This window comes from Dermacentor albipictus, chromosome 2 (genome assembly GCF_038994185.2).
Source record: "Dermacentor albipictus isolate Rhodes 1998 colony chromosome 2, USDA_Dalb.pri_finalv2, whole genome shotgun sequence".
Lineage (NCBI taxonomy): Eukaryota > Metazoa > Arthropoda > Arachnida > Ixodida > Ixodidae > Dermacentor > Dermacentor albipictus.
The window spans coordinates 21992821-22006172 of record NC_091822.1 but is presented as its reverse complement, the minus strand read 5'-3'; the positions used below and the strand labels follow the sequence as shown (position 1 = coordinate 22006172).

Here is a 13352-nt window from a genome sequence, read left to right as displayed (position 1 = left end):
GTAGTTTGTCGAGGTCGTGCGGCGGTCGAATTGCCGATTTCGCATCTCGAGTGTCTTCTCGATGCTAGTGGCCTCGCGAAGAAACTCGTCGACGGTCTTCGGTGGGCTTCGTACCATTCCGGCAAAACGTTCCTCCTTCACACCACGCATCAGAAGGCGGACTTTCTTCTCCTCGGGCATTTCAGGGTCGGCGTGGCGGAAGAGACGGCTCATTTCTTCCATGTAGATCGCGGTCGTCTCATTAGGTAGCTGCACCCGGGTTTCCAATAGCGCTTGGGCTCGTTCTCGGCGTACGACGCTTGCGAATGTCTTCAGGAAGCCGCTTCGGAAAAGTTCCCAGGTCGTTAGGGTGGCTTCTCGGTTCTCGAACCACGTCCTGGCCGCGTCTTCCAATGCGAAGAAGACATATCGCAGTTTGTCGTCGCTGTTCCAGTTCTTAAACGTAGCGACTCTCTCGTACGTCTCAAGCCAGCCTTCCGGGTCCTCGAAAGTTGAACCACGGAACGTCGGAGGCTCCCTGGGCTGCTGTAGCACGATGGGCGATGCCGGGGCTGCCATTGGGGTGGACTTGGTGGCAATCTTTCTGATCGTCTCAGGCAAAAGTCCGTGCTCCGGGGGCAGTCGTTGAAGACGGCGGCTTGCTCGATGGTCCGGGACTGCGTTGGTGTTGTCTTTGCGTTCCGGGCTTGGATCACGGCTTGTCGGGGGCGTCCGGTACATGGACCAAAAGCACCTCCACCAGATGTCACGTGGTGGTGACGTTAAGAACACAGTAGCAATACTGTGATAGACAAAACTAACTTTTATTGGGCGAACCTGTGCCCACAAAACAGGCTACACTTATAGCACTACGATAGCGGCGAACACGGTCGGCGATCGTCGAAAATCCGATCAGCAGGTCCAGCGCGTCGGCTTTTATACAGCAGTCATCGAATGTTCCAGACTAATCGTTGGGACCCGCGTGCCTTCCACAAAGTTCTACACCATTCGCGTCACACGATGACATCAGATAACATAAGGTTCGGCGACAACAGACAGTAGATAGAAGCATCGATAACTTTCCAGAAACTTCGGATACACGCAGGTGCGTCCCGCGCTGTGCGACAGCATTTGTTAGGCGGCGAAACTTGGTCGCCCGATAAAGATAAGTAGACGTGTCAATATGATAATCACAACTGCACACACACTTTGCGAAAATGAAAGAGGGAAACGGACGAGTGAGTTGCGAAATACCTTAATGAAATAATGGCATGGTATATGTGAAGAGACTGAAGAAGGCATTCAGGTTATGTGGAAGGCTTTTTCAAGCCTTGCATAGTTCATATGTGCCAACATAACGACGCAGAGAAAATTCTATACCAACCCAAACGAATCAGTGTGGTATTGTGTGCGTGACACGCCATCGTAGCTTGTCGTCAGGGGATCATGGAGTTGCGGGGGGACGGTTCACCTTGGATGCTCGAAAATAACAACCTGCACATGAGAGACCTCCGGGGGACATTTGTACAATAGAACGTCACACCCTGAAAAAGTAAGCTTACGAATAGAAACACCACAATATTGAGTACTACGGCCAATGTTGATATCATTTGGGATGACCCAGCGCTTTAGCGTGATAAAGTGAGATCAAGTTATGCTTACTTGCATCACAATGGCGGGCGTGCTCAGGCAAAAAGTGAAAGCATTTCATTTGAGGGTGCCCGAGTACTCTGTGTCCATTAAGCGAGACAATTATACCAAGAATACTACGTTATAAATTAATAGAATTCGAAATGAGTTCACCTATTAGTACAGTGTAGCAAAAATGAAACATCTTCACAGTGTAGTTGCGGCAGACGCAAAGAATGAGCAGGCTGAAAAAGAGCAGTAAACTGGATAGACCAGTGGCGTCTTCGAAACCGAGTAAGCTTGCTCCTGAAGGCATAAAGCCGAGGGACCCAGTTGGCCAGTTGAGCCTCGTAGTGACGAAATCCCGCAAAAGACACGATGGTGTCATGACGAAACGGGATTGTTCCCACACAAAAACAGAAACTTTTTGGACTCCAAATTTATACACTTAAGAACCGCGCTCAATTATGGTATATTTTCATTCGGAAAGGAACACAGTGGCTGTCGTGTCCATTGTAAAGTTAATTCAAACGGCTTTTATCCCAATGCCGTTGCATCATTGCAGAATATTTTGCAAGCGTAGTCGTCAAAGTAGTCTAGAATTCAGGAGGTTGATCAACGCCAAGAAGACAGAAGCTTACAGAAGCTAGGCCTCAGGCAAATAAAATTACTTTTTTTTATTCACATACCCTAAAGGCCCTTGCGGGCATCACGTAGGGGGGGAGAGGTACTGCAAACATAGGGAGGTTACAGTGAAGCGGGTGAACCGTCAGTAACAGCAAAATTAATGAAACAGACAATAAATGAGACTCACGCATACAAAAAATAGTATGATGTTGTAGAGATACGGATTCAGGCACAAATATGAATCGATGCTAAGCGAACTATTCAGCATCCGTACAAATGTATCATAATTTATTATAGAAAGTAGATCGTATGGTACAGTATTCCAATGGCGGATGGGACGAAATAGTGGCGAGTTAAGAGGTTTGTACGTTCATGTTGCATTACAACCTTGAAAGGGTGATCTAGGCGCGGGCAGGCTGTGTGTAAAAAGGCGTATATGATGATTGATGATGATAAAGCTTTTGATAGTTCGATAAAAATGTCATCAGTCTTCTTTTCTCTAGTGATGGAAGGTTCAGTGATACTTTGATATTAGTGATGCTGGAATGACGTAATTTCTTGTTATGAATCTTGTAGCTTTATTCTGAACAGACTCTAGCTTATTATTTAGGTATATTTGCTGTAGGTTCCAAATGAATGACGCATTTTCTAATTTAGAGCGGACAAGAGAAGTACATGCCATAGGCTTTGTCCGCGGGTTAGCTTGATGTACGCGACGTCTGATAAATACGAGTGTTTTGGATGCATTAGAAGTTATTACGTCAATGCGGGTATTCCACATTAGGTCGGCAGACGGGTGCACGCCAAAGTACTTAAATGAGGAAACGTGCTCATTAGGTACTGCTTAATCACATAGGAATTCCGTAGTGGGTTGCCCAGAAAAGATGAATATGCGTGCCACAGACGGACACACGGACTGACGCCCGGCACTTTCGATCCCAAACAAAGAAGTGCTACACTGTTGTTCCAAGGCAAATATATACAAGTAGTCCAGCACTCATGGGGAGCAATGGAATGGCGGCACGCTTACTAAACCGTGGCAACCTCTACCAATAAAAAGAAATATTTTGAGTGCAATGCGTAGGAGGAACATTCAGGAACATTAACCCATTAAGGTCCGTGAAAAACCTACCAGTTATATTTTGTGATTTTTCGTGTCAGATGAAGTTTTCACGTTGTAAATAGATTGTGAAAGTTTTGTGAGTGGCGCTTCATTCTTTGAAACGCTACGATAGTTTACTTTATAAAGTACACTGGCCCTTTATGGGAGTAAAACCACATGTAGGCATACGAAATTCATATGCTACATCTTGGAGCTTCCAAAAGCAAAAAGGCTTGCAGCGAAGAGTCAAACAAGTCCGCATAACCTTCTGGGAGTAAAATTGGCATTTTAGTGGAAAGCATTCTTTGTTATAGAGGCGTGTTTACTTATCAAGTGTGTAACATGACTTTTCAAGTAACAAGGAAGGGCTTTCCTGTTGCTTTCAGAGGCGCGCGCGACGCAGATGCATTATTAACGCAAATCTAGTTGCGATAATTGGTGATAAATACGGGCATTCAAAACGCATTCAGCATTCAGCATTTGGTTCAGTGGTAATATAGACGTTTGACACACTAGTGACATCTGCTCGAATGACAGTCGGTTCTTGCATTACAACCCTGTCGTATGATTGCTAGTTGACATTTTCATTAGGATTTTTGTCATTTCAAAAGGTGGGGTTTACGTCTGGTTCACCAATCTGGGTTACCCTACTTTTATTGCATAAGTGATCTCCATTGGCATAGGAATAGACATAGACTTTGTTGTTTTCTGTTCCCTCCCACCAATTTTCTAATTTGTAATAAAGGAGGCATGAGTCATCTCTCTTTTTAAATATTTTTCATCTGCTACCTAATGGTTTCCATTTAACTAAATTTAATACTGTTCGCTGTTTTATTGACTGAGAAGAAGAGCATCGTCAACTTTATAGGCAGCAAGAAAGAAACCAAGAGGAATAATAGTAATGTTTATGTAATTCTAAATACGCTTCTTTCCTGTAAGAGTCTCAGAAGTTCTCTGAAGCCAACCAAAGCTATTTTGACGGAGTACAGGTAAAAAAAAGCCACCGTGTGTGCTAGAAATCAAGCACACCCCTCAAACACACACATAGGCCCAGCGTACTTGACAAATTACACCTGCATTCATTTTCATGCGATGGTATAAACATGTATTGTATATGAAATGTCATGCGTTCATGAGAAGAACTTCAGTTTGGCCTAGTTGGTGTTTCCTCCATATCATACTGACCGCAAATAAAGACGGGGACAACGCAAGAAAACACAAAAATACACACTGGCGGTAACTTTCACCTGGTTTATTTACGGCAACCCGTGGCAATATATAGGAAAGTTGAACATACGCAGAACGCAGAACCAGTTAAAAGTTACCACCCGTGTCGTTTTTGTGTTTTCTTGCGCTGTCCCCGTCTTTATTTGCGGTAAATATGATATGCGTTCATCATTGACACCCTTTTTTCTAAAAGTTGCCCAAAAACTTCAGCTTCGAGAAGCATACGCTATGGTTGCCAAAAAATAAAGAAGTCGCATGTAGAGAAGCACCTGCTAAGTTCAGCACTTTTCCAAGTTTGGCGATGAATAGATCAAACACATCATGCAGGTGACAAAAACTACAATGCGGTCGTCTTCGCAGGACCCTACCTAGCGAAAGGGCGTACAAAGGAACACTGTGTGTTTTGTCTTTACTAATTTACAAATGAAAATGATAGTGTACTTGTAAAAGTACGCATGGCAATAATTGGTTAAATTCAAGTAAAACAAGAAACTTACCAAGGTCAGGAAATTTTATCTATTCAGGAAAAATATCATGCTCTCTACACAGAAACTACGGCTGAGGCGCATCAGTTCCCAATATGTTTTTCTTTCATTGCCTTTTCTTCTTTCTTGAAACACAGGTTATCATCAGTCGTTATAACTACCGTTGCTGCTCGTTTAATCTCAAGGCGCGACACAGAGGGCAAGACGCAATTACGAAGTGCTGAACTACTACAGTCGTTGCTCTATAGCTCACCGGCTCCTTTTATGCACTCTGAAGCGCCTGCGCGACGAGAAATGCTTCATGAAGCGCGCGCCTACTAACAATGTCAGGGTGAAAGGTATACAACCTCGTACTCATGGCAGTCCCCTCATTTCAAAACCGTATACGCTTCCCAGATTTCTCTTTCTTTTTTCTATGTACCTTCCTAAAGGCAAGCTGAAGCACTTTTCCAAAAAAGTGAGCTTGCAGCGAGTTATTACATATAAACCCCCTGAATACGAACATATCTGTATAAGAGGCATAAAATTCCGCAAGTCGCTTTAGGTGAGCAAAAACAAGCAGCAGCTGCGCCGGGGGACGTCACGTAGGAGATAACGGGCTCTCACTGGCGAACACAGTCGTGACGTCATTGCAGGTATTGCCAAGGCGCCTGGTTCAAATAAGGCACTGACAGGCCCTGACGAGGTAGATCAAACTGTAAATCGTCTCAAAAAATTTGTGCTGCTTATGAAAAATCTCAAAAATATGTATCCACGAAGCTCAAGGACACCCAGTTAAATATTGTAGGTGTGGAAAGATGGTTGTCGCAGATCGAACACTGCCTAGAAAGGGTATACACAGCGTTCACAAAGACGTATCCACAGTGCGCACGCTTGTCCAGGAAACTCGGGATCAAATTAAAAGCATTCAACTTAAACAAGTAGAGTAAGCCAATCTAATGCTGGATGATCTTGACCACTGGATGTGCGGGAATAACCTTGCATTCAAAGGCATTCTTAGGACAAAACTGAGAAATTCAATGACACGGAAGAATTAATTACGGAGTTTATAACGAAACTTTCGGCATTGGGCCTAATGAAATTTAACTGGTTCATAGACTGCGACAGGAAACGCCGGGATAGAATTGCCCCTTAATAGTAACATGTTTGAACTCTGGGGATAAAGGCACCATCCTGAAGAATTCATTAAAGATTACATACTTTGGTTCTGCTGGGTATGGGTTGAAGAAGACGTTTCACCGCGTTTGCGGCGTATCTGAAATAAACTCCGTGTTTTTTTCTCGCACTAACCTTCATCTCCACGAAAAAGTCAAGCTAATTTTTGATGAAGAATGTTTTGCCAAAAAGCGCTGTACGTTTTCTTCCTCAGTCAATAAGATGTCAGTTCTCTCATACCACCGGGAACGTAGAACAAAAGAATGAACTTGAGACAGGAAGGGCCCCGTTGTATTAAACGTTGTTCTTGTGCTTCAGTTGACAACACATCCAGTTATTAGACAAGGATATCTCTCTCGTATCTGCAAACTTAACACATCTTCGCCCAACTGCAACCTCAAGTTATTCTTCTCATGGTTATCACGCTGTTTATGTTTCGCTCATGGTTCTAGCCTGTATATTTCGCACTCGCGCAAGAACCATATCTGTTGCAAGTCAGCGCCTGGGTCGTGTGCTCCTTTTCCCATTTTTGCACTGTTTTTGTTAGTGCCAACAAGCCTGGCTAGCCACAATTCTGAAATTACACGATGCTTCAATGAACCGTATTTCTTTCGAAGTAAGCAAATGATTGTCGCAGCTCTGTGTCTGCAAGCATGTCGCCAGCATAACCAGCCCTGCATCTCCTCGATGACGGGGCTCACTAAAGGCATGCGGGCGACAACGGCCGCTTACCCGACGTCTGCCCGAGCGTATTCACCGAGAAAACTAGACGCATGTTTTTCACTCTCAATAATGCCCACTAGAATAAAGTGGTGTTTTGCTTTTTATGTCGCTGTATTATAACTGCTGTGAACTCTCTCTGCGAAGAACAAAAGCTGCGGGTGCTGTGACCTCTGGTGCACTCTCAAATAATGGCGGCTAATATGGCTTGTATATCCAGTGATGCTGCTCATGCGTCACCTTATCTTGCCTCCTACGCACGATTACGGTGAGGCGCAGATATAAACGACAAAAGTGACCATTTGCGGCTGTCTCTGAAGCTGACACGCAGCTGAGAGCGCGGCTCTAAGGCCCAAACAATGAAACGTTCCTTTCCTTCGAGCGCTTCCTAACCTTACGTGAGGCCTCCTTACAGCGAAGGACCGATGGAGGAAGCAAGCATACTCTGAAAGCTCCCTTCACCCGTCCTCACGTAAGGAGCGGTTGCCGCCATGCCTGGGTTCGAGATTATCTCTTAAAAGCTTTAGGCGAACACCAGAACACCACTATTCAATAAAAAAGGTTGTATCGTCACACAATCTTTAAGTTGATGAGCTAATATAGAGAAGCGTGGACGCTTTTTTCTAGTTTTGTTTATTAAACCTAAAGAAGTAGCGTATTACGGTGCAAAACTTGATGTGATCCAGCAACGCTGGTACGCCGGCGTCGTGCAACGCCTAGCAACGCTTCCATGCCGCACGCGTGACTGAAACGAACGTGCCTGGCAAAACGTACCGTGCTCGCGCTTCTCCGAAGGTGGGCGACAGCACGCACGCGCAAGCAAACGTCACGTGGTTAAGCAGTGAGGCGAAGCGCTCGTTCAGGGCCAGGAGCGGCGTAAGGACGCATGAAGGTAGCTTGGTCCAAACAATAAAACGTTCCTTTTAGGTGTGTGCGAATATTGAAATTTTCGATTACGAATCGAATACGAATAAGGCGAAGAACTCTCTTCGAATATCGAATCGAATATCGAATACATGTGTAGTATTAAAAAATTGCAAGAGAGGTAACAATAGCTTTATTACCCTTTTAAAAATAAGATTGCATTTTACAAGGTTGCTTCAAATTAAAGAGGTACTCAATTATAGATAATGGACTCAGGTAATGCCCTCAGTCAGGTAAAACGCTTGTTACAGATTGTAGTGAAGGAAAATTAACTGCTCAATATGGCCAGAAAGTAAACGCTCTCTATGCACTGTCACATTTCTACCGGTAGAAAAGACTCTTTCACTAGGAACTGAAGTGGCAGGGATCGCCAAGTACTTCCAGGCGAGTGCACTTAAAAGCGGGTACCTGAAGCGGCCAATGGACTGCCACCACTCACAAGGATTCATGCCCCTTTCCAGAAGAGGCTTTTGCGCGTAGTCTGTACCTTCCCTCTCAGGGGCAGATGCCAAATGTGTCTTCTCTTTGTTCATCACTAGATCGTCAAAAGCATTCCATACACTCGATGCCACCAGTGGACACGAAGTCGACGATGGCACGGGGGTGTCCCCACGGTGTTCCACGACGGCTTCCTGGAGCTCCCTTGTCCCAAGGTTTTTCAGCCAGATCATCTGAACAGATGCCTGATGAACTGTGGCCATAAAGCGCGGATCAAGAAACATGCCTAGGCTGGCCACTTCATCAAATTTCCACTCCGCACAAAGAGCCTTGATACATTTTGAATCAATGTTAGCAAACCCTGAGTTGCCTTTGCAACCTTCAAGGCAGTGGGGCATTCCAAAAATAATTGGAATTATAAAGCTTGGTGAAAAAGAAACCGAAACTGATCATGTCTCAAATGCCTCAAGCAGATAGACTGAAACAGAGCATACAGATAATGAGCGGATCATGCGAAGTTCTCAGTTAATAAACATGTTCTTAGGAGAATGCGGAGCAAGCATACAATTGGTTAATTGCTCAATTATTCGCAGTCTATCCGAATATTCGCGGTTTCCACCGTTATTCGGCCGTCCTCGGATATTCGTGAATTTCCGAACATGCATTTCTCGAATCGAATACGCTTCGAATATGGAAAATATTCGATTCGTATTCGAAATTCCGAATATTCGCACACCCCTAGTTCCTTTCCTTCGAGCGCTTCCTAACCTTACGTGAGGCCTCCTTACAGCGAAGGACCGATGGAGGAAGCAAGCGTACTCTGAAAGCTCCCTTCACCCGTCCTCACCTAAGGAGCGGTTGCCGCGTGCCTGGGTTCGAGATTATCTCTTCAAATCTTTCCGCGAACACCATTATTCTATTAAAAATGTTGTATCGTCGCACAATCTTTAAATTGAATAGCTAATATAGAGAAGCGTGGACGCTTTCTTCTAGTTTCGTTTACTAAAGTTAAAAAAAAGTTGCGCATTACAGTGCAAAACTTGATGTGCTCCAGCAACGCTGGCACGCCGGCGTCTTGCAACGCCTAGCAACGCCTAGCAATGCTTGCATGCCGCAAGCGTGACTGAAACGAACATGCCTGGCAAGACGTACCGTGCTCGCGCTTCTCCGCAGGTGGGCGACAGTGCGCATGCGCAAGCGAATGCCATGTGGTTAAGCAATGAGGTGAAGCGCTCGTTCAGGGCCAGGAGCGGCGTAAGGACGCATCAAGGTAGCTTTGGAGCTACCTTATGCTGAGGAAGCACCAAGGAAGCCTTCACCGAGGGCCCCTCAGTAAGGAAGCTTTCAGAGTGACATAAGGTAGCCTCACCCCAATGAAGGCTTCCTTAGTGAGGTAAGGAAGGTTTCATTGTTTGGCTTCTTATGCTGAGGAAGTACCAAGGAAGCACCAAGGAAGCCTTCACCGAGGGCGCCTCAGTAAGGAACCTTTCAGAGTGACATAAGGTAGCCTCACTGCAATGAAGGCTTCCTTACTGAGGTAAGGAAGATTTCATTGTCTGGCCCTAAGCCCCGCATTGCTTCTTCAACCTTCTTGTTATTTTTTTTTCCGCCCTCCTTTCCTTCTCTCCCTTATCTTTTTCTCCCCACTCCCCTTTCCCTGTGCAGTGCTGTTGAGGTGTCCTCCTCTGAGAGACAGTTACGACACTGCACTTCTCTCTTCCTCTCCTTCAAAAATCACTACACACAAAAACCGTCTACTACGCTGCGGGATACAACAAGACGATGCGTCACGGCTCAGCCGCCAGCATGGGTGATGTGCTGTGTATTTTGTTGTTTCCTAACGTCGTCTAGTGCTCTCACGCCCGACAACGGCATGCCGTTTCAAGGAGCTTTTTGTTAGTGCACTTGCACCATGATCAAGAATGCGCCATGTTGGCAAGGGTCGCAATTTCTCCATGATGAGGGCACCGCTATGCCAGACACCTCTCATGTTGTTCGCACCATGGCTACTTCACGCGGCTCACTCCGATATCACGAGATCTGCGAGTGCTGCCTGTGTGTCCGTTGTGGTAAGAGTGAAAGTATAGCCTCACTGCGATCACGTATTAGCCGAAACTGCAATGTGAACGTGGGCTTCTTCCATTCACCGCCACATGATTCACTTAGGGTCAAGTTAAAATGCAGTCGAGCTTATTACGCACGAGCAATGAGCTCTGCTGGTAACAGCTGTCGACCAACTAGTGTGAACAAAACAATTGTATTTATAAGCGTTTAACTTCTGTATGTCTCACGACAGCGGCGAAACAACTATTCAAATTATTGTGATTAGAAGCCACAATGCTACGACCACCGCTTATCGCTCAGCGGAATACTGCGCAAAACTCAGTCACCTCGACATTGCAATGACTGGAACATAGTTCAATTACTAAGGAATACACGCTGCCATCAGGCACACTATACTTTGGGGAAAGTTAGTGCGGAAAGCCTGAAAAATGCGCAACTGGCTGCTCCGAAGTCGGCTAGATGGGCGGAAAGCTCACGTGATGCCCATCTTGGCGACACTTTCGGTGCTTCTCCCCTTCCCCTGTCCTCATTCGCTGCGGTCGCCACGCGAAAGGGGCGAAACTACCAAGAAATGTCATATGTGATTGCCATGCACCAATACCCACAACCTAAAAGATAATTTCAGAAGGTAAATAATACTGGTACAGTATCATAAGCCACCACAAACCTTCCGACTCCAAAACCTCCTCAATTTCCTTTTAATAGCCCTGTCACAGGGCAGGTGTAATGTCATTCGCAGCGAATATTATTACGTCTTAATGCCATTTTTGTTGCTTCGCCACTTTTGTAGCTTCTACACGGGCACAGTGAATGACATTCACAGCGGATGGCATTCGCCTATTGAATGAATTGCCCGAACTCATGCAAGCGCAATTTATGTAATCTCGACGACAGGGGCTTGACAAAAATTACGAGATTGATAGGTTAAAACTAAATGTAATCAGAGTAAAGGTAGACATTTTAATCAGTTTTTGATGTAGAGCACGATAGTCGAAGTAATCTATGGAGCTATATTCTTGTTCCCAGTCTCCGACTGGACGCTAACACTTCTTGTCGGCCATCTTTACAAACATTTGTCTGCTTCTTTCTTTTTAATTTCTGCCCATTGTTTCGAAAGTGGTGCCACGCTAAACCCTATCTACCAACCATGGAACTCAACTCTGCAGCTTCGTCAGCGGAGAATGAGAAGCGAGGAGTGCACTGGACCCTCGACTAGACGCGCGCGCTGCTGAAGGTGTGGGAAGACCACCTCACCGATTTGCGCAGCTCGAAGCGCGACCCGAAATTATACATCTCGATTGCCGGCTGCTTGCGTGCCAATAAACATCGCATCAATTGCGAGTGCCATTTTCTATACCCGTGTAGACAGGGAACGCAAGAATGCAATGACATTCGGCATGAATATGATTTACTACGAATGACATTACACGTGCCGCGCGACAAAGGTGTAAGACATGATTCAAAATTCACTAAGCAGCCGCAGTACCTACAATGACCAGCTAAGAGACTTCTATGCTTGACGTTAAGTCATCAAGCATGCTAGGGGAAATACGTTCTATATAATAACGTGCGTTGTCTTTCTTTACGATAAATGTTTAACATTCGAACTACCAGAAATATTTCCAGCCTTAATACCATAAGGATCTCGCGAACAATTTTGATGCTCTGTGACGTAAGGTTATCTTTAAGCAAACCCGGGCTATTTTTAAACGCTTAAATGTTAATGCTGGCAGACACGAACACCAGCCAGCCTAATCTTACGGCGTGCTTTCGAGACGAGTTTGCTCGATTGCTTCACTAGCAGCGAGATAGCGGGGCCTAGGAGGCATGTCATCTTCCATTAGTTTATTCAACTAAACTTTGTTATTTCTAACAATTCCTGGCAGAGTCGTTTTCCTCCAGAGAAGAAACTTTCGTGTGCACTAATCAAGGCAAAACGAAGCAAATATTGCTTGTCGTGAAAACACGCAATCTCTTTTGACTGAAACGGTTTGGCGAACTGAACGATGGCTTGGCTTACCAAACGCAGAGCAGAGCGAAGCACAGCGCTGCCAGTAGGTGCAACATCTTGTCCGCGACTTGGTTTGCGGAGCTATTGGCTCCCACGGGCAGATTTGTTAGCACGCACACGGGACGTGCACAATGTGTCACGCGCCTCTCTGCGGTCTTCCCCAAGTGGTGCTATTTTCGAATATCCTCCATGTTGGCTTTCCTTGTCTTGACGTGCCATTTTCATGACACCGCCTTAGCGGCGACGAACGTTTCCTGCTAAGAGCGACGCTATGGCTTCTACTATTATCGGGCTTCATTACTGTGCTCTAAAGAAGCCCGCATGGTCGAAAACAATTCTACAGTGGCTGAGTAGCGCCAAACTAGAGTCCTACGTTTCAGTTCATAATGGGTTCTAAATTAGATCTAGCGAGTAACATGCTCGTTCTCAGGATAAACTAATTAAATGCTCCAACAGTATTTCTTTAGAAAACTGCAAAAAGGAGCTTGGCACTTACCTGAATGGAACTGGTCGCTTGTTTTCTTCGCTGCGTCTTCCTGCATTTACTTCAATTGAATGCTTTTTTATGGGAACGTAAGCTTCGCTGGCGGCAGGTGGATTTCACCGCCTGGTCCCGACGGGCTCGCGTGCCCGCCACTTGGTAATGTTCGGTGTGCCCCTACATGGACACAGAAACTCCGTGCGATTCATTCTTGAGGGAAAATTATACACCTAGTGTCTTTCCGCAAGCGTATCAAACCTTCCTTAGACCAGTCATCATGCCGTCACACTGCCATTGCTAGTGGCGTTTGAAAACCAATAGGAAGGATGGTTTTGAGGGGCTCCTAGCGGCGCCTAGGACTTGATCAGGTGTATTCATACGCGGCCATGGCGGGCTTCCGGCGAGGTCGTTTGTCTACCGATAGCGTGCCTAATTTAGATGCATCTGTTCAGCATCAAAAGAGCATGGCCCTACGAATGGTGGCCATGATCCTCGACGTTAAAGGCACGC

The 13352-nt window shown here is 45.6% G+C and overlaps 1 protein-coding gene across 1 annotated transcript in view; it reads right to left on the bottom strand.

Moving 5' to 3' along the window:
- LOC135897944 (cytochrome P450 3A9-like) overlaps nucleotides 1-12471 on the bottom strand; it is a 336077-nt gene extending 323606 nt beyond the window's left edge. The window contains exon 1 of the mRNA XM_070532782.1: nucleotides 12371-12471. Within this exon, the coding sequence (XP_070388883.1) occupies nucleotides 12371-12417 (47 nt within the window). The 5' untranslated portion in view covers nucleotides 12418-12471. The remainder of the gene's footprint in view (nucleotides 1-12370) is intronic.
- Nucleotides 12472-13352: the final 881 nt, after the last annotated feature.